This window comes from Rhipicephalus microplus, chromosome 6 (genome assembly GCF_043290135.1).
Source record: "Rhipicephalus microplus isolate Deutch F79 chromosome 6, USDA_Rmic, whole genome shotgun sequence".
Taxonomy (NCBI): domain Eukaryota; kingdom Metazoa; phylum Arthropoda; class Arachnida; order Ixodida; family Ixodidae; genus Rhipicephalus; species Rhipicephalus microplus.
The window spans coordinates 40,294,043-40,319,832 of NC_134705.1; the positions used below are offsets into that span (position 1 = coordinate 40,294,043).

Genomic DNA, 25,790 nt, shown 5'->3' on the forward strand with positions numbered 1-25,790 from the left:
CCTTTTAAAACGTGCGAAATCTTTCGACCTCAGTCATGTTGGGATCGGACCTTTGACACAACGCTAAGATGTCTTGAATATAAGTCAAGTAGGGCTCAGTAGACGTCTGTGTACGTACAGCCAATTGATTTCAGGCATCAAGCTGTTGACCAAACGGGTTGCCAAAGAGGTCGCGGAGCTGTTGTTTAAACATTTCCCAGCTTGTGATTTCGTGCTCGTGGGTCTCAAACCAGATGCGAGGGATCTTGTCAAGATAGAAAATGACATTCGCAAGCATAACGGTTGAGTCCCAGCCATATTGCTTGCTAACGCGCTCGTACATACTAAGCCACTTGTTCACATTCGCGTTGTCCTCTCCAGTAAAGGTACCGGGATCACGGGGTTGCGTTAGGGCGACGTACCGGGTTGCTGTCGTTGCTGAGGTAGGTGGCGAAGCCGTATCCTCACCCGGAGCCATGGTAGCAGACTTAAGGAGGCGTCCACTGCGTAGCTCCGTTGTCAGAAGAGCACCCAGCACTTCCACCAAAATGTTACGTGGAAAATAACAGTTGTCAGTCTGCAGCCACAACGCAGCTCACCGACAACGTCCGCTTCTTCACTCTCAGTCTGAGGCACCTTTCTTGGGTATGCCCCACTATGCCCTCTTTCAGTCAGCCGAAATCACGTAACAATATTTCAAGGGCTCTAGTGTCTTTAGTATTCGAACCTACTTCAGTTTATATAGTTGTAACATTTTCTGTCAGTTAAAGGAAATCATGATGCTCCTTTGTTAAACTTAGTAAATACGTATTTGTATCGGACAAATTGCTTTAGAAATTGTGGAAATGGTGTCTTACTATTTGAAAACTTTAGAATAATATTCGATTGTCCGTTGCATTTGATTTGGCTCTTTCACTATTCCATTCACATTCAATTCGGCTCAAAAATTCACTGTTCGCAAACCCCTACTGGCGACAAAAGAAAAAACCTCAAACACTCTACTGACAAGACTAAATGATTCTGTTCTATAGATAACCAGCCCTCACAGTCATTAAAGTGCTTTGCATCATTAGGCTGTCCTATTGCTGGTTACAGGTGTCTTTAATGGACACCTTGGCCAACAAGGTGGCCCCTGTTGTGTATCGCCGGGTGGTGTCGCTGTAGCAACCATCTGCCCAGGAGTGGAGCAGCCATGTTGAATGCAGCAGGCACTACTGGCCACCACTTTTTCCGTGGCTGTCATAATAAATCAGTTGAAAGAACACTCCAGCTCTCCAAATTGATTCCGTCGTGTTCCATATAACCACTAGTGCAAGAAGTACACAATTGTGGCGACAAGGATAGGACTGTTTCGTCAAGTGGAATGTTGAAACATTGCGCAAATTCATCGTGACAATGGCTTCCACACTAGGCCTGATTGAGCCTTTTGATACACCCACGCTGGCCAAGTGGTATCTGTACGTTGCGAGGTTCAAATCCTTCCTTGGTGCGAACATAGTGGTGGGAGAAAAGCTTCGTTTGGCGGTCTTCTTCAGCATGCGCGGCGCGGATACACCTGAATTACTGGAATCACTCATGACTCTGGCGACGCCGGAATTCAAAACACTCGACGAGGTGTTGGAGGCGATGTAGTGAGGGGTCTGCCCATAAGACCGAAGCCAGGGAGATGTCGAGGACAGGAGCCGGTGCGGCTAACAGGAGCATTTATTTACATTATGTACAGGTTCAAGGTAGCGTGATAATACAATGTTTTTGGTAGCATGCTTCGAGCATCTCGGCGCTCATGTTTTCAAGTCCATGTCTTCTCGAGATCCTTTGCAGGGATAAACAATGACATCCAGGGCGATCCAATCAAATTGTCCACTTCACTTCCACTCCCAAAATGGGAGGGTGAAACACCGCCTTCTTCCCAACCCAGGGAAAGCGAGGGGAGGCACCCAGTTAGTCCAATGACGAGGGAGAAAACACTGCACAATACACCAGGCGCACGACACAGCGCAGCGCGAAAGTACTGGGTCATATACAGGGAAATCAACTCCGTAGTCCGTTGCAGTGATGAGTGCGCGGCGTCGGGTAGGCTGTGGTTTGCGGAAACGGCGGCATGGTGGCACCACGGAGAATGTGAGAATGCACCAGAACACGGATCTCAGTCTCTTGGCTTATTGTGCACGGCACTCCGATGAACAAGGCCGCACAAAGATAACCACCGTTTCTAAGCTGTTACGACTGCAAACATCCCCTTCTTAAGCCTTTCAGTCGGTTGGTTATGTAAGTTTAAAGGGTTCTACGAGGGGGGACGAAAGCGCTCCAAAATTCCAAGTACAATTCGCGTGTCGTCATCGCTTTTGGTTCCCCTCAGGGAGCGCTGTCCCACAATCGTCTCGCGCACAAAAGGCACCATGCCAAGGAGGCTGATCATAACAGAGGTGCTGCTCAAGGCTCATTTTTCACTGCAGCCATTGGAAATAGTCCACAGAAATACATTTTACAAAAGGATCCCAGCACCGGAGGCGACAGTATCGTTTTACATCGCTGAGCTTCGGCGCTCAGCCCAGTACTGCCATTTCCCCAACCTCGAAGAAGTGCTCAGGGATCGTCTCGTGTGCGGCCTCCGAGACGAGCACTTGCTGAACAGATTGTTCACAAAGAAGCAGCTGACCTTTGCGTGACCCAGGAGGAGGTTCTGGCAGCAGAAGCGGCCGCGAAAAGCATGAGGGTTGTCCGGCAGTCTGAAGAAAATTATTCTGCCGCAATCGTTGTCACGACAAACCAAGTTAAACGCCAGGAACCAGTCGCACTCAAGCAGACAGACTATCTGGCAATGAGTAACAGCACCTGCTAAGGTTGAGGTGGGGCCCACCTCCGCACCAACTGTCGTTTCAAGAACAAACAGTGCACAGCATACAAGAAAACTGGTCACATCGAAAGAGTCTGCCGTAGAGGCGGTTCGAGTGGCCAGCAGCGAAACCTGCCGCTTTAACAGCTACGGAATGCCAAAGCGGTGTACAACGTAACCGCATTGACTTATGATGAGTGCTACTACAACAATCACGTCAACACAGAAGGCTCACAGGTAGCTGTCTCGCAAGCTTCGAGCAAAGGTTGCTATTGAGGGCCAGACTTGCGTAATGGAGGTGGACTCTGGATTGGATTTCTCGATTTTCACCAAACATTCTGCCGCCTCCAGAAGTGCAATGGAGAGCTGACATAACTGACTATACTCTTCGACAGTGGTCAATTATCAGCTGAGTTCAGTGGATGTTATGGGGTCCTGCAACGTGCATGTGGAGCACAAGGAGTTTGCGGGCCTGCTGACAGTACTGGTAGCAAGGGGCACCCACACCAACCTGCTGGGAGTTGACTGGTTTTGACTACTAAGTATATCATTGAACTACAGGTGTCTTTCGGGTAAGAAAAATTGGCGTTCCGACTCTGTGCTCTCAGATTTCAGTGAGGTATGTGAAGAGGGCCTGGGGAACTACGTAGGCCCACCAGTCTCTCTGCACCTTGACCCCAACATTCAACCAGTGTGCCTCAAAGCACGAAGACTACCTTCTGAAATTCAAGCGAAAGTGGAGGAGGAGCTGGACCACCTCATTTAGCAGGGAGTACTGGAGCCTGTGACACAGCCAACATGGGAGACACCCATAGTGACCGTACTCAAGAGAAACGGTGACATTAAATTATGTGGGGACTACAAATCCACAATTAACAAGGCTCTTAAGGGGGGACGCAGCTTTGGGATCGCGCAAAATGGCAAAAAAAATCGATTTTTTGAAACTCAGGTTTTCAGTTTCTGGAACCTTTTTTCTATCTGGTTCCAAAATATCTACACTGAAAACCGTGCAGAAGTGCTTCGGAAAATTTGTTTCACCCACCTAGGTAGCAAAACTTTTTCTGGAAATGGCGAGAAAACAGCGGTTTTCAAAAAGTTATAGCTTCGCGATGCTTAGGCCGGGAGCTGGCTTCTTGGGCTCATCGGAAAGAGCATTTCTCAGTGTTCAACTTTCCCGCCTCAGCTGGCTCCTCCGTTTAACAACAAGCGCACAAAAAGCAAATGTTTAAAGGTCGTTTTGAGGCCCTTGATTGGCCGTGGCCGCCATGTTGCCTCAGCTCGCCTCGCCATTGGCCCGATGCTCGCTCCCAGAGACGATCGTCGTCTGCTGCTTGTGCGTCGCGAGGACATGGCTCTCGAAAATCGCTACTTCACGACATGTTCAGGGCTTGATGATCCCTTAAGATATAATTACGCTTTAGTTACGAGCAGTGAGCGGATGCGCGATCAGGTTACTACGAGCGAGCGCGCGGTCTATGAGCGTTGCGCGTCATCGGAGTCGTCTTTAGCCCTAACTCCGCCGACAGCGAGACTGCGGGCAGCAACGACGCGCTAGCGCATTCGTGGCGGCACGATCTGATTACTACGAGTGGTCGCACCGGATGCACGATCAGATAACTACAGGCGGGCACACGGTCTACGAGTGCGGCACGTCATCGGAGTCGGCTTTAGCCCTAACTCCGCTGACAGCGAGACTGCGGGCAGGAACGACGCGCAAGCGCACTCTTGGCGACGTGCTTCTTCGCAAGGAATGTAGCACATCACTCGCTAGCTCCTCTGAATCACGTACGGGTATTTTACGCATCGGCAGCGGACAACACAGTCAAGCTCGTCACCCCCCCCCCCCCCCCCTTCACTGCCAAGGATTGCTCGGAACAGCGGCTAGCAGTTTCGCGCGTCGTCATTCGAAAATGCGATTCCAAGCGCAGTGCGCGCCGATTTTTTGTCATCGTAGTTGCACATTTCGCGCATCGTCACCGAATGCCACTGCGCTGTCCACGCCGCCGCGCACCCCACGGTCATATGGCGTGCTGTCAATAAGCTTTTGTGATGCAATTCAGACGTGCTTGGAGCCGTGCTTGATATCGCCACGAACGTCTATGAATGTTCCGAGGTTAATGAATTGCTGTAGATTAGAGCTTCTGCGACCGGCTGTATAATGATGCGTTTCACAGCTAGAGCGGCAAAAGAGCATGTATGAATCAGGGGCATGAATTTTCATATGTCCGTTTCGCGTCATTAATTATACTGCTAAAATTCCTGAGCCACCAGTCTTCTGCCCATAACTTTGTTATTTGGAAAGAAGGCATAGGCCGTCATGGTGTGATCCATTTTTCTGATGCAATAAACCTCTCTCCAAATAAATAAAAGTTCAGTGAACACTTGTAATCAAGTACTTAATTACGCCAATTACAACTTCAGCACAAAAATTATGTGTAATAATTTCAATATATGGTTTTATTCAATTACAATCTTTTCTGTCATACCTACCACACCGCTTCTTCATACATAGAACTTGGTTTGAAATCCATAATTGTTCTTTGTAAATCATGAACAGGAGTAAATCATGAAAAGAAGTCAAATATCACAAGACAAACCTGAGATCACAATTTTTAGGTGTCTTAGAGACGTAAGGAAAAGTTGAAACTTTAAACGCAGCTTTCTCAATACAGTTTTTTTTTTTTTTGACATTATGCTCAGCCCCTCCACATGGTTCAATGAAGAAATAATTTGTTTCTCGTAAAGTATTCGTGGTATCGCTTCAAAATTTTTATGGAAGCACTGTGAGGTCATTCTTAGTGTCTGTGCCAATTTTCATCAATATCCAACGAGAAACAAAAAAGTTCATCGAAAAAAGCCTGTCGAAAATTTCGACAGGCTTTCTCTCACAAGTGTGTTTTGGACATTGTGCGTTGCTCGTTGAAAGAGTAGCACGGAAATGACTGGACCGATTTTGATTCTGTTTTTTTTTCCCTGAATCCCTGAACACTGCTTGTGGGTACAGCAATCTTAAATTTCTGTTCTTTAGCCCTGTTTTTTTTCTGGACGATGATTTGTCCGTGCCACTGTTTCTGACAATGTGTGTCGACAGCAATGATGATCTCTAAAGTAAAAAAGAGAACTTATTAAAGAATTCTGAGAGTGCCATACCCTGTAGCTTTCTTTTGAGTAAAGATCAACACCATTCGCAGCTTCCTGGCATGTTTTGTTACAGCGCTAGGCTTTCCATGAGCAGACCATGTAATTGGACCATGTAGCATTATGTAACTTGAGAACTACTGAAGGTATCATTATGAAACTGCATATTTCCTTATCCGAGACACTTATGAGTATGCATGCCAAATTTCATTGCTGTAGGTCAACAAATAAAAAAGTTTTTTTCAACTCACTTGTATACAATTGCCGTTGTGAGTCGGTTGCTATCATCTTTATCCGGAGGAAAGCGCTTCGTGAAATTAGACCTTGCACAAGCATATTAACAGCTGTTCATAGATGAAGCATCAGCAGATGCTCATACCATTGCCAGGCATCGAGGGACATATAGAGTAAAGAGGCTGCAGTACGGTTAAGCAGTGCTTCCGGAATCTTCCAAATGCTAATGGATAGGCTCCTCTAGAACATTCATGGAGTATATCCATACTTCGATGGCATACGTATCGCTGCTGCGACTCAAGAGGAACTTGCATCACTTTTTCATGAGGTGCTTCAGCGATTCAATTATGCTGCCCTGCAGGTCAAAAAAGAAATGCATCATTAATGTGCCAGAAGTCAAATTTCAGGGTTTTCGTGTAAGTGCTGTTCTTATTCTTCCCACATGTAGAAAAGTTGCTGCTATTCATGAGGCACAACCTGCCAAAAATAAGCAAGAGCTACAAGCGTTTCTTGGCCTGCTCAATTTCTATCACAGCTTTCCGAAGGGTAAGGCCACAGTTGCCTTACCCTTCCCCATCTTCTGGACGCGAAGGCAGTGTGGGCCTGGGGAGCGAGGCAGCCAAAGGCATTTCATGCACTGAAGAGCCTCCTTTCCTCAGACACAGTCCTGACACACTATGACCCAACTAAGCCTGTAGTTTTAACATGTGACGCAAGCCCTGTTGGCATTGGGCAGTGCTTAGCCGCAGACTAGAAGACTCCAGGGAGGTGCCCTATGCATTTTACTCACGCACATCATTAGAGCAAGAGCACAACTATGCATACATTGATCTTAAACAAGTGGCTATAGTTTCGAGCAAGAAGAAGCTTCACGACCATCTCTATGGATGTGAGTTCGTAATTGTAATAGACCACAAGTCCCTCCTGGGAATTTTGTGCCGGACAAGGTAAACCCGCCCATCCTGTCACCTTGAATGCCTACAATGGTCTATCCTTTTGAATGAGCACAGCTATACACTGGTCCATCATCCAGGGAAGAAGGTTGCCAACGCTCAGAAGACTGCCTTCAGCTGCGACTGTATGCGCACCACCACCGTTACTCGAAGTCTTCATGCTGAAGTTGACCACGAAGCCTCTTCTGCAAGCTACAGACATTGCTGTTTTGATGCAGCGGCACCCTGTGCTGTCTCATGTTCTCAGCTGGGCTCTTAGCGATTGGCCTTCAGAGCGTCTGCGTGGCGACTTTCAGGCCTATGAGCAGAGAAAGAACGAGATCTCAGTGTGGAAAAGGTGCGTCCTATGGGGAAACAGAGTTGTGATTCCTACGGTGCTCGAGCTCAGGTACTGGAGGCATTGCATAGTGCGAATCTAGGGATTGTGTATGAAAGCCCTCAGTCGCAGTTATGTGTGGTGGTCGAAACGAAGGCTGACATTAGGCACACGGTGAACTTGTGCAGCACATGCCAGGCATGAAGACCAGCTCCCCCTCAGGCCCTGTGCACCACTGGGACAAAACAAGGACGCCGTGGTTACGCCTCCACTTAGATTTTGCTGGGCCATTTCAAGGGCAAGTTTTTTTTCATTGCACTTTCTCCAAGTGGCTGTAGCTGGTTCCAGTGTTGTCCATTACCAGTTCCACTGTCATAACGTGTCTGCGTGGCCTCTTTTTGAGTCGCGGACTACCTGACATTATTGTATGGGACAATGCAGCACAGTTTGTGTCTGACGAGTTTTGACAGTTCTTAGCGGGTGGCTTAATTCCCCACATGACATCTGCCCTTTTTCATCCAGCAACCAATGGGCAAACCGCGCATCGTCAGAACAACCAAGGACTCTTTGAAACGGATCATCCAGAGCGACTGGGACCGACATCTCACAAGTTTACCTCCAGCAGCATGTCACTTTCTGCACTAGTACAGGAAAGAGCCCTGAAGAGCTACTTTTCAATCCCTTCACCAAGACACTTCTAGACAGACAACACCCCGACAAGGTGCAAAACAACCAAGCCCAGACCGTCTGCACTAAGAGAGAGCAAAGAGCAGAGCACAGTTCTGCATTTGGGGACACAGTGTATGTGTGAAACTACGCTCCTGGACCACGCTAAATTCCTGTAAGTGTTGCTGAGGTGGTGGGGCCATTGTCATACCGGCTTCGCACACCTGTGATGTCATACCATGCACAAAAGGATCATGATAGCGCAGGAAGAACATAAAACAGGCACGGAGTAAACTGCTCATGGATTGAAATGCAACAACTTTTGGTTAAATACTGCATGTATTGTCAATTCCACTTTCATGAGTTTGTGTCATATTGATGTAATTTTTACTCAAATGCTTGCAGCAGAGCCGACATTACCTTTAGAGGCTTTATTGGCAGCAATAAGATGCAGAGGCCTCGAGCGATTCGCACACACACAGTCATTATACTAGAAGCTTTGATGCCACTTTTCAATCGCTGTGTATCATGCATCATTCCCCAGCAGTGCTTGTTGAACTGTGTGCTCTAAACGTTGCATCATCAACATCCCGTAGTCAATAATCACCCAAAAGAATTCACACACCTAGTTCACTCAGGGTACCCTGATCAGGCAGCATCCCATTGAGTAGGTTGTTTGCACGTTCAATGGTGCAGACGGCCAGGTCGACACCAGAGAGGCCACCCGGCGGTCGACGCTGGCCTAGGAAGCCACCCACACGCACACCACAGCCTCCAAACAGCTCCTGCACCATCGATAAGTAGTGTCTAACATTTCACAACGACAAGCAGACTATGAAGTAGTACAGTTCAATCCCTCTACAAAAAATACTGATGCAAGACAATCGAGTATAAGAGAAACCAGTGAGCGTACATTGCAAAAAGGGTTGATGAAATAAGAAAATGCATAGGTGTTATTCTTCTTTTAAAAGAAACGACACTTTATATAAGAGCCAAAAATTACTCTCACTACACGTCCCCTGTGAAGGGGTTCAACTGTACATTATAGAAAGTATTTAGTCAAACAATATGCTGTAATGGAAGCTCTGGGAAATAGGCACAACATAGATTTTAAAACTGCGCTAAAGACAAGACCAATCCAAGAAAAACAAAGTAGAGAAAGACTTTGCACAGTAAACTGAAAATCCCAGAAATATGTTGTGGCTACAGTTGAACCCCTTTATAAGATGCATGCACAGAGGAGCAATTCTTGTCTGTCAAATGAGGTGTCTCTTATTAGCAAAGTGCATGCTATGCATCTTCTTATCAACCATTATTTCAATGTGGCGTCTCTTATACTCATTTGTCTGTTACATCAGTGTCTCGTATAAATAGGGCTCAACTGTACTACGTTTTGACCACCATACAGTATTGAAAGAGTGTATTAGTATTATACTACCGGTAATATAGCACTGATAATGTACTGACAGTATTGTACCAGACAATAGCAACAACTTCTTATAATAACACATCTGCCACAGAAACGCTTCGTCTTCAAGCAATCAATCATCATTTGCTGAAATGCAGATCATCAGCTGAAATGCATGGGTGCATTCATCATGGCACACTGAATTTGGGAGTCAAGTTTGCAACACTGAAAATAATGTTAAGCAACAGTGGTTACTGCACCCCAGGTTCAACAAAACATGACAGTGGATACAGGATACAACTGACGAAGGAATAGCCTTTATATATATATATATTTCAATGCTGGCACCAGTTTTAAATGAAGGTACACTTTGAAAATAGAGATTTTTTTCTTCTTTTTCTTGTTTTTTATTGATCTATCATTAGCATGAAAAAATTCACAATATTGTAAAGGGAACATCTCTTACCAGTGTATAGTAATCAACAAACCACTGGCAAAATAGAAACGACAGCAGGTTATTGGAAATAATCAGAAACATGAAAGTGTTTACAATATTCAAGTGCAAGAGAAATGCAGACAGGTGAATTATCTCTATATTGCCCGACTAAGAATTGTATTTATAAAGACATAAATAAAAGACAATGAAAAATAAAGCATCCCAGAATAAGAGGTTAAAAACCAGCAAATGCAGAAATATTTAAAAACATGAAATCAGCTGTGTAACTTTTTGTTACATTATATCTGTAGGCATGCATGTAGTCAATGGCATTATTAGCAATTGTCTCTTTTCATCTCTCTTAACCCCATACCTGCTTGAGACGGGCCTGCCCAAACTGTTACCAAACTGCTTTAGACAAGCAGAACTCGTCCTAGCGGAATAAGTACTCCCCTCTTGCATTCAGGTGGAGAAGCGCGCACTTAGGGCTTACATTGCGTGTCATACACTAGATGGCAGCATTTGCTCAAGAATTTAGTTTTCTCCTGCGGCAGGAGCGCAATTTTTGTATGGAAAGACGGTGTGCAGTGGCGGCAACCCATGCATAGCTGGCCCGTGAACACGAAAAAAAAAAAAGCTACTATTCATTCTCGTCATCTTGTTTGATTGATGATGATCCGAGTACATATATTCGTCTTGTGCCGGGAAGTGGAGACAGTGATGACGGTGAATTGAGTTGCTGCTCCGGTGATGATGACGGCTCGGATGCGAAAATTTCAAATGCTTGCCAGTGAAGCCGCTTTGTGTTGTTCCGCATTTTGAAATTTTTCACACAGCCCTGAAGCTTCCGAAGTGAAATACCCAAAGAGTGCTAGGCCTACACAAGTGAAAAAAGATGTGGCGTCTGCGACTGTTTCGCTAAGATTTTTTAATTTTATTAGCAGCGGGTAGCTAGTTTTCTATGTATTGTTAAGAAATAAACTTTCTTCCGTTGATCTAAGTATTGACTGGATACCTTTTAGTACAATAAGATTGGAAATCAGCAATGAAAAGTCGCCATCTTTTTAACCGAATATTTGCAGAAAGAAAGAGCAGTTAGGGGCTTAAAATGACCATGACACGTTTACCCAACAATTTGTGGTTTAAAACTAGAACTACAGAGTGTCTTATGCTTTTACGTATTTAAAAAAATCGGCAATAAATAATATTTCGGTGTGAAACAAGCCCTAGATGTCACCACCCTCCGCTGCCATTTGCCATGGTATGTGACTTCATGTCCTGGAAGGAGCGGAGCTGTCGTCTTCCACCAAAGCTTCAGCCGCTACAAACTGTTCAATTTCAGTGCCAAGCTGAAGAAAGCTAAAATATGTCGCTTTCATGTGCAGCTGAACAGCATAACTGAACAACATAATTTGCCAGAATGCAGACACCCCTCAGCTAGCTGCTTTTTATGTCATGACTCATGAGCACGCCAGTGTTGCCGAACTCTCAGGCCACTTGCATGTTTATAAAAATATTCAATTATAAATTAAGCGTTCGACCAAATGCACTTAAATTTCGCCAGTTTATTAATGAACACAAAATTATTATTCCACATAACACAGATTGTGGTAAAAAATTGTGTGTCATGGTCTATTTAAAAGTAATGTATGGCAAGTCTTAGAACATTGTGATAGATTATTCCAGTATCCGTAACATTAGCAGTAAACTTTCTTTAAACAGTGTTTATCGACTTGTTCGTTCATAAAGACTGATGCTAAGCGTACAGCAATGCACTCACAAATACAAAAAGTGAAGTGCTGAAATGCCAAATTTTTGTGGTATGCAACATCAAACTCGAGTCCTTGTGCCCCAAAGATTTCTCTACAAGTTATTCACACAAAAGTGATGCCAAACAAAGTCATCTGAGAAAAGCGACTTACGGCTAACACGAGCTCCTTCTCCCGGGCGAGTGAAACAAACGGGAGCACGAGGAACGCCTTGGTCTTTGTCTCAAGGATGCGCTTCAGCATCAAGATTTCAGCCACAAGGGTCTTGCCTGAAGGGAAGAAAAAGCCGCTCAACCACACAAACAACTCTCAGCACAGTGATACAGGTCTGAACAAAAAGAAAGTGGCGACGGAGAAGTTGCCAGCTTTCGTGGACAGTCTCTTAAGATATATACCACAGCCTTGCATCTTAAAGAATTACTGAAACATTACATGCTAATTTACCGTTTGGCTAGAATCATACCACTGATGTGAAAAAAAGTGGCCGTTATGGTGTTAAAGGCTAGACAAACTAATTACAGAGCTGCCAGTTCAGCAGATCTGCCAAAATCAGGGTTGGAACAGGGCACATGGGTTTGAGAGCAGCCCTGCTACACAAAACGGAAGTGTGAAGCAGGCTTGCAGGAGCCAGAACGGCCTCTTCGAGCAAGTTTGGAGCAGTCGGACAGAATGTTCAGGGCAGATGTCACCCCACTTCGCAGCACATGTGAAGCAAAGTTTGTTCAATGCTGCATTTTTTCAAACACTGAGCGAAAGTGTGCGATAGCCTTATTATTGCAATAGCAATATAGACACTCCAGGCAGGTTTTTGTCGTCGCCGTTATCGTCATGTCCCATGCAAGTTTAAAATTAATAGCAAGCCCCGCCCATCGTATATATTCTCATCCGCTGGTAAATGTGTGCAAGTGGGGCCGACGAACGCAGCTGATATCCCAGTCACACGAGCACTTGCGAACTCCAATTTACACTCTCGCCTTTACAACAACTGAGATGCGGCCCGTATGCGTCAAGGAAGATGCGTCAAGGAAGCTATAGCTTTCACAAAGAAAGTTCGGCAAACACTAAACATCCGCAGTCAACACAGTAATAAACTTAATCAAATGTTTATTCACGGCATAATTTGCTCAAAACGAGCATTTAACAAAAAAGATATACTTGTACAAGTGTACTATTCGCGTCAAAAGAAACCCGAACAGTGGCAAGCCTTCGTAATAGTATAGTACGCGCCGTGCACTTATCACCATGAACAGGCACACAAATATGCGCGGAACTGTCAAAGAGGATGCGCATGCTTGTTCGCGTTGATAAGTGAACGGGGTACACTATATCATCGCAAAGGGTTGCCACTGTTAGGGTTTCATTTGACGCTGATTGTATGTACTCTCCACACCATGCCTCACCAAAAGCCATCATGTCACCATTTTGAAAAAGTTTCTTCAAGTCCGTACAAGCGTGCCAGCCATCCGATCTGTGCGCACCATGGTGTTGGCATATCCGCAACTCCTTCACACTTCTTACTATTATGCTCCTTATTCTGCTTCAACACTGCCGAATTTCATAGCAGTGGTTGACGCGGGCCCTTTTTCGTCAATGCCGGTAGTCATGCAGGCACTACATGTGAACTGTTATGCAAGCTATTGTCAGCAAAAGCTTCGTGTACTGACCTGTGCCTATGCGATATTGTAAAGAACATTGTGAGCTACGCGGTAGCGCAACTGCAAAGAACTCGACGACGACTAGCAGTGTGACAATCGGCTTACATAAAGAAAACGTGCACCAAAACAAATGTACAGTGTTGCCAGCACTCCTATCAACATTACTGCCCACTTGCCTGCAGGAGTACATGTCTGTGATAAAAGCCGAAACAATTTTTCTCGTTTCGGTGTTAACAAATTAGATATTATATTATCACATGTACAATTGAATATGTTTCGTAGGGATTACAAAATAAATCTTGTATGCGGAGAAGGTGCACCAGCGCCTAATAGGCTCCTTGCAGCTTCTGTCCAAAGCTTGTAAAATTGCCGTGTGACATGGGCGTAACTCCATCTATGTCGAACTGCCTAGGGAAGTTTTTTCGTAGATGGAGTTTAACAGAGTGCAGTGGTGGCCAACGAGCTCTCGGGAGGCTTGCCCTTGAAGCGGAGAGGAAACATGCCAAGCATTTTGAACGAGCACGAAGAGACGCAATGGGATGGGGAGGTGTCGTTTGGGCAGCAACTGTGAATATTGCTTCTAAAGACACTGACACGCGTGCTAGTTTGGCAGCCATCAGCGGGCGGTTCGCATATATTTCAGCCTGCTGTGCCCTCATTGAGGAAAGACTGCGAAAAGTGCTGCGCTCCCTGGTGTGGCCGTATCCCTAATGTTTTGTAGAGTTTTGTGAGATCAGGTCCAAAAACGTTAGCTTCTAGCCTCCCTTTCTACACCATAATTGTTTGTCTCTAGCACATTCATTTCTTATCCCTTGAAGAGCAACTTTGACTTCTTTAACTATACACAGCTGCCCATTTCAGTGAGCAGTCTCGTGCCCATGTCCTTGCTAGGCTTTTCCAGGAAACAGACACCACCCCCCTTCTTTTGAGCGCTGTTACCATCACCCTTCACTTCTTCTTTGTGAGTGCTTCCATGAAGTTATTAAGCAATCACGATTTCACCACAATGGCGAAGACACAAGTGTGATAGCAATAAATTGTTATGTTATACGAAATAGTAGAAAATTTTAGTTTGGTGTACACAAAGCTGTACGTTTGTAACGTGATACATACGATACGTTTAAAAGAGCACTGACATCAAATTTCAGAATCAAGATGTGCCCTTCCTGCGATTGCTCGATGTGTGTAAGTCGTCTCGGCCCAATTTGAATCGAATCCGTCGCGTGGAAGTTATTTTATTTCAATGGCAAACAGGGCACGAGAGTTTAATGAAAATAGAGTGCTCTGCAACATCCACACTAGTGCTACGTGTTCGGGTGATACATTCCACACATACCATCCTGAGTGACGATGCTCTAGTAGCGATGACATCTGCAATCCAAGTACTCTTATCGTGGCATCGACTTACGCTGAAGGCTGGAAATGCACACACCCATCACGTCGAATCTTTGTCGCACCGCTTTGAATGATTTCGTGCAATTACCAAGATGCAAACCACTTTTAAAAGAACGGCAAAAGAAAAGAGCGTGGTTCAACATGTGCTTGTCGGTCAGCATGTCGGGGAACCGTTGTGAGTTGCGGTCATCTCGTTCGAAGCGCGGAAAAAGCGCAATGAGGGTGTCTTTTCATATCTCGAATATGTTACACACCAACACGATCACGATCTATCAAAGTGGAATATCATCGCTAGTAGGTAACACACAGGTATCGCTGAATTTTAGTTTGTCTGTAGACTACTTTGCAGCTGCGTAAAACCGGGTTACTGCCGCCACAACTGCGAAAGGCCGGATAGGTGGGGCCATCTGGAGGCGCAACAAAGAACCTGATAAGCAGGGAACGTATTCTATTTATCCACTGATGCAATACTCCATTGACCCCTTTGCATATACCTGAATGCCGTGCACGCCAAAACACACCAATATAGCTAACTGAGACACACGAGCGAAAATGGCATCCTTGGGCACCTCCTCAGTCCTCAGTGCTACTAGGAACGGCATCCATTTTGGAATCGCTGATCTGTAAAAGGTCGATAAAAGCAAAAATAATTCGCGACGTCACAAATCCCGGGGATTCCAAGCTCCAGCCTATTGTAATCAACCCGAGTCGACACTCTGTATGGCGACGACGGCAATGCAGGTGGCAGGGCTGAATGCGTCCGCCGATCAGACGAAACGTTTGCGAAATAGCTGAGCCTGACGTCACTCTTTTCTGTGGAGAAGTGGTCGGCTGCGGCGCGATCTGGAGGTGACCGTGATGTCGCGCCACTGGTAGTGCTCCCAGCGCGAAAAATGGGGATATTGCCGGCTGTTTTGAATCGTGCTAGATATCAGTGATATATATCAATAAAAATGATAGTCATTCATCCCTCAGTTGCATTTTAGGTCGTGAATCCCTGCTACGGGGTCTATAGCTACTCGTTGATGCAAAAATTTTGGCATCAGTAAATTTGATGTCAGTGCTTCTTTAAGGCTGCCTCCTACAGCATTAGTTTACCGGGTGCAACAACTGAAACGTGCACTGCACCTGAGCGTCAACAGGCCTGCTTTCAAGTGTTGCTTCACGCCATCTCATGGAGAGGCCGGCAAGAAGTTGTAATAACCGATATTAGTGGACGCAACACACATGTCAGCGCATGAGAGAAGGCGATCTTTTCCAAGGACGAGTAGTGATTCGGGGTGTTGAGGCTAAGTGAACTAGCAGCATGAGGGACAGAGATGGCGAAGACGACCGCTTACAGCCAATTTACCATTTATTGTTTGCTACAGATGTTTTTGTAAGATCACGAGACAAAAAAAAAAAGAACCAAACTGGGGTTACTCAACGCTAAATGCAAAAATGTCCCCAATGGCAGCGGCGTCTTCACGTGTCAATGACGAGGGCACCGTGTGCGAGAAAAACCACGTGAGCTTCGTAGGACACGGACGTGCATCCGCATGCACCCTATATGCATGAGTAAAACTAACCTTTACTTTCTAACACTTGGAATGCTTTTGCTGGCGATCATTCAATCATTTTCCAGTTAGACACACGAAGCAACCACGACAGTTCAAAGGGATCACACACATGACGCCCCGTACACAACCCAAGAATCCGTCGCGGTGCTTCACATCACCATCGTGTTCCTGCTTCTTCGTACATGACGTCCAGTTGTCCAATTTACGCTTCAGCTTAGCAGCGATCGCAATCCACCGCAACTGTTCACTTGTTGGCTTCAGGATACTTGAGTTGCGAATGCACCGAAACTCACACGAACTTCATTCGCTGGCACGACCACCGTAGTTATTCTAGGTCACTCTACCATAGTGTTCTCGGCTGCAGCCATCTTGTCTGTTTTCGTTTTGGCTGTTCAAGATTTCGCGAGAGCCACCTGTAAGGTACGCAACGGCTGTAGCGGGCGCAACGTAAATGCCGAGATCTAGTGTGCACATCCCCTGCGTGCTCAAACGCACGCATCTCTCTTAGGTTTCGTGCATGCGCGCTCTTGCTCCCTCTCGCGCGCTGCGTACGCTTGGCCGCTGTGCACGCTAAATTAAAGTCTTTAATGCTGGCTCTTGGATACGATATCGCGTAACTTTACAAAACGCTGGTGCAGAGAACACTGTCACGCCAGGAAGGCACGCTCTTTTCACACAGACTCTTCGCATTGAGAGCACAGCAAGTAGAAGAGTTTACGAGCTGTATGAGCTGATGGCTGCCGAGATAGCCTTACATAATAGGGCATTATCGATAGAAAATTAACACATTAAATACAAAGTCAGCTAAAAATAGCTAGCTCTTCTCTCAGCAGATGCTGCCACAAACCCGAATGACAGCACCATAAACCCAAGACCCGCTGCCACCTTGAGCATCGCGAGCAGCACAGTAACAGCGACTGGCATGGTGAACTGTGACAGGACCAAACTGTGGCCCATCCCGACGTAGTCAAGCAAGCCACACAAAACAGTTATACATTTGCAACACAGCATCTGAGGAAAACCAGAAAGTAAAGTGCTTTCTCTCCTTCCCCCGTCTCATCTTCCCTCTGTAGCCTTCGACACGCTGGCTGAGAGGAAAGGTAAGCGAAACCTGTTCAAGCATGTGGCAAATCGCTCTAACTCCGTTCGTACTTCATACATTCTAAAAATTTTATGGCAGTTGCTTCACAAGGCAATCAGCTTTAACAACAGAGTAATTTCATGATTACTTGGGAAAGTACAGCAAAGCCCCTTTTAGCTGACAACTGCACCCTTACCAGCACTTGTTGGAGCAGAGTAGACGAGGTTTCCTGCACCAGAGATCACCTTGCCAGTGCCCAGGCACTCGAGCTGCCAGGGAAACATGCGCTGGACACCACGGCGAGCATAGCCAGCCACCACCTCGGCCGGGAGACCCCATTGGCCTAGGTCCAAGGAATCTTCACTATCCTCCTCTGTGGACGCAACAGCTGCAGTATTGACAGAGAAATTGGCACAAGCAATAGAGCTAAGAAGGCGTGATGAAATGACAAACAAGGGGAGCCCCTCATCATGAACATCATTGGCCAGTCCTCAATTCAGCGCCAAAGAATATACTGAACAACAAGTACCTGCGCGGATATCTATGCTGAACATGTGACGCCCTACACTTGTTTAGAGCACACAAAACTTCACGACCGAGAGACCACACAGTGGGCGACAGTCTTCTTACTCTCTAGTTTAAAGGGCCAGTAACATCTTACACATTTTTTTTGCACCTACCAAACAAGCTTCCTAATTCGCACAGAAGGCTGCGGCGATCACATTTTGCAAATATCACAGCAATGTGTGTCGCCCAGATGCTCCTTTTCAAAAAATAATTCCTGTGCCTCTCTCCTGTGTTGTTGGTCACAGCTTTTAAAAAAAACCCCATGACACCACTGCGATAAATGCACTCTCGTTTATTTCTCCCAAGGGCGCAATTACATCTGTGCCCTCGCAGTGCTACTTTACACAAACGATGCTTCCGTAGTTGCATTTAATGTCTTGGGAACTCCGAAAAGCTAACACCCTCTCGTTGGTAAATATGAGGGAGATTTATTATAGCTTTTCATCATCATCCTATTTCCAGACCAACACATAATTATAGTATTCATTCATGGAGTTTCATTCATGCAGTTCACTCAATCTATGGAAGTGCATGCCAGTTGTTCTGTTGCTAGTGAGTCCAGCAGAATAGTCTGGTGTGTTCATTTTTGTATTTCTGTGAGCTATGGTTAATATAATGTATAACGTTTAATTATAAAAGTTGTATAGGTGTTGTTTTTTTAGAATATTGCTTGACGTTATTCATGAATAGTCTAGATGTAACAAGAGAAATGATTTTCTGGCCACTTTACAGTCAGGCAAAAAAAAAATTCGACAATTCTTTTGTCAAATACAATTGTCAGAAGAACTTAATTTAGCTGTAACCGAAATTACCCTTTCATGGAGTGTATTTCATAAAAAATACAACCCTCGAGTGGTTAATTAAAAAAATTAGCTAGATGTGATTTAAGGTAACTGTCAGAGCTCCTCGATATTGAAATGTTGGCCCCCTGACAGTGTTGCCAAGCCTGTTGCCTTTTAAACTGGAAGAGACTGTTGTCTTTTAAACTGGAACTGGAACAGACAAACTGGTACAACACTGCTCATTCATGAGCCAGTTCCTTTCAGAGCTACGGTATTTTTGCCGTGCTATGGAACTTGGCAATCCAGAGCCTCCCCACTAAAGCATGCCCACTCTGCCGTGGCATATGTCAGTGAAGCTATATGTTGCATTGTGTCCACACCCACTCTCTTTCCTCTTCATCTCACCTACCGCATGCAATTCCTCTTCTTCCGTTAAAATATCGAGCATCATTCTACACATTCACTGGGTGCATGGCATTTTACAGCACTGCTAAAAGGATTAAGGAGGTACACCAAATAGGTAGGAGATATGTCTCGCCATTCTGTAGCAGCCCCTGCTCGAAATCCTATCTTTCTCTTCACATTAGAACCCCTGCAGTGTCAAAATCTCTCCCTCCCTGCCGGAAACAATACTAAAGTAGGTATGGCAAAATGTGAGCAGTGTGTGACGGCCCCTTCATTATTAACATGTGTGTTTCTACATGCTGAAACCACATGCAGGACTACTGTGAGACACGCCGCAGAAGAGGGCTGGGTGTTCTTTAACACGCACTGGCATTGCACAATACACAGGCGTCTAGCATTTCATCTCAATCAAGATGGAACCGCCGCAGACGGGACAAAACCCGAGTTGACCAACCAAGCACCGTAACCACTACACAACCACAACAGACACACAGTTCTTTGGACCGCACAAACGTTCGCGTGTGTGCATTCAGTGAGATGTCATGCAGCAAACGAGAGGAATGCCAGCACCAACCTGCGCACGATGCACCAGTGATGGGCGACAGGCAGGACTCCAACGGTGCTGCCTGACAGGGCGTTGACGTGGCATGCTTGCGCAGACGCCTGCACAGTCGCGTTGCAGTGACCTTGAGTTCACTGGTCGTTAATGTTTCTACTAAGACATAAACTCGCCAGAAACCCTTAGTACCAAAGCAGGTTGGCATGATGTAATATAAGCACTAGCCAGGCGAAATATTTTCTTTTGGTTCAACTATACGATTCCTTTTTAATGCAGTATGTTCTCTATCGAGGTTTTCTTTTGAAATTGCACTAAAAGAGCACCAAAAGCACTGAAACTACATCAACAGCACCAATCATCTTGAAAAATGACAGCATTAGAGAGAGAACTGAGTTACAGAAAGCCAGAGAGGTCAGCCTCAGCTAGAATAATACGAATGGAGACATTAATGCCATGAACCATAATAGAGCCTTTACATAGCTGAGAATGTTCTGCAAAATATTTTTCATGTTGATTTCAAACAAGGCATGAGAAATACTTTACTTTAAGCAACCTAGAGTGCAAGCTGAATTCAAGAAGCAAAACTGGCCATGAATGACAGGCACGTGACTACAGCCCGTTACAAGCTAAGAATAAATACAAGCTGTATCCAAGAACCGAGCTGCACCAGCCAGTCATTTGTGCAAGAGTGTCGTGCTAGGTAATTTCAATTGAACTCTTTTGCTACTAACATAAATACAATGCGAATAGGGGAATTAAAATTTCAGTGTCCCTCCTTAATATATCACAGTAGTCTGAGCAGCGATGGGGTTATATTTCCTGAAATTTCGGTAAAAAATACATGTTTTCGACTGAGAACCGGTCACACGAACATGATCCTGCATGGCAAAATCACAGTCCCCAATTACGTAAGATGTGGTCAATGTCACGTTAGAGTTACCAGTGAAGGGAGCATACATGCCGATTCTCTCGGGGTAGGACAGCGATGGTTGTGGGCACAGCTTCCATTTATTCCTAGGTTGTAGCCAACTATAGTCAGACAACTGATCAATCTGCTAAAGACAACAAATCTTTTTTTACATAGCTTTTGCAGAATAATAAAAGGCATTCCGTAGACACATTAGCATTCTTGAAAGTCGCCACCACAGCACCTAGCACCATTTAATACGTAAGAGCGCTACTGACCGACGAGACTGGCCTTAAACACTGCTTGGGCGTGGTATGCAGCCTTGTCGAGAAAAGCTATGGCACCTATATGTTTTAATGCGATTTAGAGTGCTCACTTGAAGAACAAAAATACTTTTGAGTCAGAAGCTAGGCTTTTTTATACACTTCATAAAAAGATTCGTTATACTTTGTTTGGAGCACCATGTCAGTTTTTTTTTTTTTTGACAACAACAGTGAACTAAAGGGCACCTGTTGGAAAATGTAAATTTCTTTGTTACATTGGGTTTCATTAGATTGAGTCTTAACAGTAGACATTACTTTCTTAGCACTTACCTCTTTGATAAAAGCTAAATTTAAGATAGTGAGACATACATGACTTTTAAAATGCTACTGGCAGATATTCAAGGTGTTACAACACCTGAGACAGCTGGATATAACAGATAAATGACCCTTGCTTCAATCAACCTTTCTGGCTAACCCAATATAAAGAGCAATTATGAGATCGCACTTAACCCGACAAGAAACTCTAACAACATTGCACTATCGGCAATCAGAATGCTAGAACGTTCAAGCACAACTGCAAGCAACATCTCTAGGTTGTCAATAGTCACAGAATGCACCACTACAATTAAGAATGTGCAAAGAGTGAAATTTCATTTCTACTTGAATAATGAAAAAAAAAATATCTGGTTAAACATTTCATAAAAAATAATTCATTGAGAAATGACAGAAAGAACGAAGGAATGAAATCTGCTCATGTCCTTGAGCACATAACGCGGTGAATAGGTGCAACTGAAAGACTTCAGATTGTCTTGCAGAAACACAAGTTCTGGCTGCAGGCGCTCTTGCCGTGATTACAGAGTTCCCTACAGTTGAAAATGCAGTTCACTGGGTTATGCTTACTTACCTATTATTTAAACCAAATGCATACTACAAGTTACAGCCAGACAAAAGAATGAAGGAAAAATCATGGACGTTGCAGCATGGCAGCAAGAGTTTTTATTTTTCTACAGGTTTGAAGGGCGTGTAGGCACGTTGATAACAGAGTCATCACTCTGGTCAGCAGTGGCACTTTTAAATCTCCCAACAGCTAACAATGGTTGGTGGCTTTTGTTCTGTTATTTTCTACCAATATCGCTCACGTATTTGATAACAGTAACACTGGTGCCTAATCATCACGAGAGTGCTCCAGACCCAAAAATCTTCAGGCATGCATTTAGTATTTTAACTGCCCGCCTGAATGATGGGAGCTTCTGAAAGAGCGGTACGGAGGGGCAGTGGTGACATGAGGCCAGTCACCCCCAGCAAAAAAATTTTTTTTCTTGTAAATGGCCTTTGTCATAGGCCAATGTTCGGTAATTTTACGGCATTCGCAGCATACACGAATTAACTACACAAGAAGTCCATGCTTTCGTTTTGGAAGCAAAGTTGTGAAGAACTTGACAGTTTTCTTATGCCTTTGTGTGTGTGTGTGTGTGTGTGTGTGTGTGTGTGTGTGTGTGTGTGTGTGTGTGTGTGTGTGTGTGTGTGTGTGTGTGTGTGTGTGTGTGTGTGTGTGTGTGTGTGTGTGTGTGTGTGTGTGTGTGTGTGTGTGTGTGTGTGTGTGTGTGTGTGTGTGTGTGTGTGTGTGTGTGTGTGTGTGTGTGTGTGTGTGTGTGTGTGTGTGTGTGTGTGTGTGTGTGTGTGTGTGTGTGTGTGTGTGTGTGTGTGTGTGTGTGTGTGTGTGTGTGTGTGTGTGTGTGTGTGTGTGTGTGTGTGTGTGTGTGTGTGTGTGTGTGTGTGTGTGTGTGTGTGTGTGTGTGGAGATGACGTAATTTTTAAAATATATACGCACTCACTTTTCAACCAGAATATCACTGAATATTGTAACAAAAGGGGCCTACTGTAGTGATTTTACTGTTCAGTATTAACCCTTGAGTTTGAAAATTGGTCTCCCATGCATTTTAGATATTCGGCTTGTCAAATTATCTGGAATTTTTAAACACCAGCTATTCAAAAGCCAAATGAAATTATATGATTCAAATGCAAAACTGAGATATTTGCACAGCCCGAGCGACAATTAAAATTTGTAAGTAATGCATTGTGCCACTTTTAAAAAAAAGGTCGAAGCAGAACTTTTTTGCTTGTTCCCTGCTTCGTACTTGAAAACTAAACTTGCTGTACAAGCAGGAGAAAAAAAGAATTCCCGTCTTCCTTTTATTTTTCTTTCTGCTTGCGCAGCAAATCGAGTTTTCAAGTATGAACCAGCTAGTCTGCTAAGAAGTATCCCCAGTTTCGGAAATTTCCAATGTTCTCAGAATTCCTTGATTTCAAGTTTGATACGCGATTTCTTTGTGCAGAACCTTATCGATCAAATGCAGTGGAACAACACGCCCAAAAGTACCTGTTAATGCAGTTCATACCATTACAGTACTCTAACATCCGTAATGATGGCTCTACAGAACAGGAAAAAAAAAAAGCCTTGACCTCCAGAACAGTGTTCACCTGTTACCAAAGCGCACGCATAGAATGCCTGTTCTGAGCATGCGTCATTTCAATATAACCCAAAACCACGATATGCTTATGAGGGGCACCGCAATGGAGGGCTCCAGAAAGTTCGTCCACCCGGTTATTTCAACGTGCACTGTCATAGCACAGTACACCTCCACCAAAATGCGACCGCCGCGGCTGGGATCGGACCAGCGAGCTTCGAGTCATGCGCCGCATTAGAACCAAAGTTATAAACCAAAACAATATGACGGAAACTTTCGTCTTTGAAGGTAAAATACTCCTATTTTAGATTTACCTCTAACTCTTCTTATCTAAGCATGTCGCCGAAACTTGACGACTGTGATAAATCTAACGCTGATTCTTCGTCGACGGCCGCAGAAAAATTACGATAGCTTGGCTGTAGTTTAGCATCAACAGTGTACTTGCATACAGATCAAAAGACACGTCGATGTACCACAGCAACTTTTACAACCCGTGCACAGAGTGCATGCACGACGCCCAACACATACGCTTTGATCTGAGAAGTCTCCCGAGGCGGTGTCGCCACCGCAGCGTGTCGCGTCGCCTTGCGTTGTTTCCATGATGTGTGCAGTGGCTTCATCGGAGGGCAGCGGTTATCGCTGCGCTTGGTTTCCCGCTTTTCGGTTGAAGCAGGCGAAAACGTTCCCTCCACTTTCCGTTCCGCATTTAACGAGAATGCTTCACGGTGTTCACTAGCGCGACGATGATTCCTTCAGTAGCACGACCTTCAGCGTCCAAAAGCACAGACAACCCGTTACACCAGAGCAGCAGAGAACACCCACAGCTTAACGGGTCAAATGAATTCGGGCGGCAAAATTGGCGACGTCTCATTGGTTGTACCTTTTTGTGTATAAATGACATGATCCATTGCCGGAGAATAGCTACCACATTTATTGCATTGTATGGATAGATGAAAAGATTGAAAAGGCTGTACCCTTTAAACTGGGCAGCGGCTAACGCCACCTAGCCGTAATTCTTAGTGTACCGAAAACGATTCATCTTTTTTTTTCCTTTAAATAGTGAAATTGAGGACTGGTACTTTGCAGTGAAGGGTTTATTTTCACTCTTGCCTTGATCGACTTTAGCCACCAATCAGATAACCTCCTTCTACTTCATTTTATCAGCTTAAAGTCTATTTTGCCCTTTCTGTCCTTAAACTCCAGTGCTTTGAAAAACTCTGCGCCATCATTTTGAACTATAGGATGAAGCCCTTTACAGAACATTATCAAGTGTTCTGCAGTTTCCTTTTCCTCTCCACACGCACTGCATACCGTGTCTACCTCTTCGTATTTAGCCCCATATGTCTTGGTTCGCAATACTCCCGTCCTGGTCTCAAACAGTAGAGAACTACCCGGAGTATTATCATAGTCCTTTTCTTGGCAATTTTCTGCCTAAACGTTCGATAGATCTCTAGTGCGGCAGCTTGGGCTAGTTGGTATGGCGTGACGATAGTTATAGCGCGAGAACAAAACGACAACACAAAGACGGAAGTTCTTGTCTTTCGTGTCCTTCTCGTCTCTGTGTCGTCGTTTTGTTCTCGCGCTATAACTATCCTCTAGTGCGGACTTCTTAATCATGCCGATTTTCCACATATCGGTCTCAGCTTCCTTCACCTTCTTCTTAACCGACAATTCTTTTTGGTTTGGCCCCTTGCTGTTTTCTAAATATTTACCACTCAATTTTCTGGTTTGCTCTCCATTTTGTATCGACATTGTTCACGTACAAGTTGCTGAATACCTTCCTATCCCAACGCTCCTCTCCCATTTCTCTCAATTGCTTCTCAAATTTTGTCTTGCTGCTATCTTCTCTGCCCTCAAATGATGTCCATCACATATAACCTTGTACTCCCTGATTTGGTGTATTCCCGTGAGCTCCTATGGCAAGCCTACCTATTCCACGTTGCTTAATTTCTAATCTTGCTTGAACTTCTGATCTCATGCACAAGACTGCATTGCCGAGCGTCAGACCAGGAACCATGACCCCTTTCCATGTTCCTCTCACAACATCATACCTATTGTAATTCCACAGTGCCCTATTTTTCATCATTGCTGCATTCCGGTTACCTTTAGTCATTACGTATATTTCGTGTTCCCTTAGGTACTCGATCCCATATCTTATCCATATACGCCCAGATATTTGTATTTATCTGTTATCTCTAGCCTGACTTCCTCTATCCTAAGCCCACTACCTTCATTATCATTAAAAATAATGACTGCTGATTTTTCCTTACTGAATCTGAAATCTAACCTATCTCCCTCATTACCGCAGATGTCCATCAGTCTCTGCAAATCTTTCTTGCTGTCTGTCATTAGCACTACATCATCTGCGTGCATTAATACCGGTAGTGCCTGTTCAATGAGTTTTCCTTGTTTGA

At 44.8% G+C, this 25,790-nt stretch overlaps 1 protein-coding gene across 1 annotated transcript in view; it reads right to left on the minus strand.

Moving 5' to 3' along the window:
- Positions 1-24,316, minus strand: part of LOC119167664 (DNA polymerase theta-like) — an 89,394-nt gene extending 65,078 nt beyond the window's left edge. Inside the window, exons 1-5 of the mRNA XM_075865928.1 lie at positions 23,905-24,316; positions 19,754-19,842; positions 17,622-17,813; positions 11,889-12,004; positions 8,748-8,907 (exon numbers count right to left, since the gene is read on the minus strand). Of these exons, the coding sequence (XP_075722043.1) occupies positions 8,748-8,907; positions 11,889-12,004; positions 17,622-17,813; positions 19,754-19,842; positions 23,905-23,996 (649 nt within the window). The 5' untranslated portion in view covers positions 23,997-24,316. The remainder of the gene's footprint in view (positions 1-8,747; positions 8,908-11,888; positions 12,005-17,621; positions 17,814-19,753; positions 19,843-23,904) is intronic.
- Between the last annotated feature and the right edge of the window lie 1,474 nt (positions 24,317-25,790).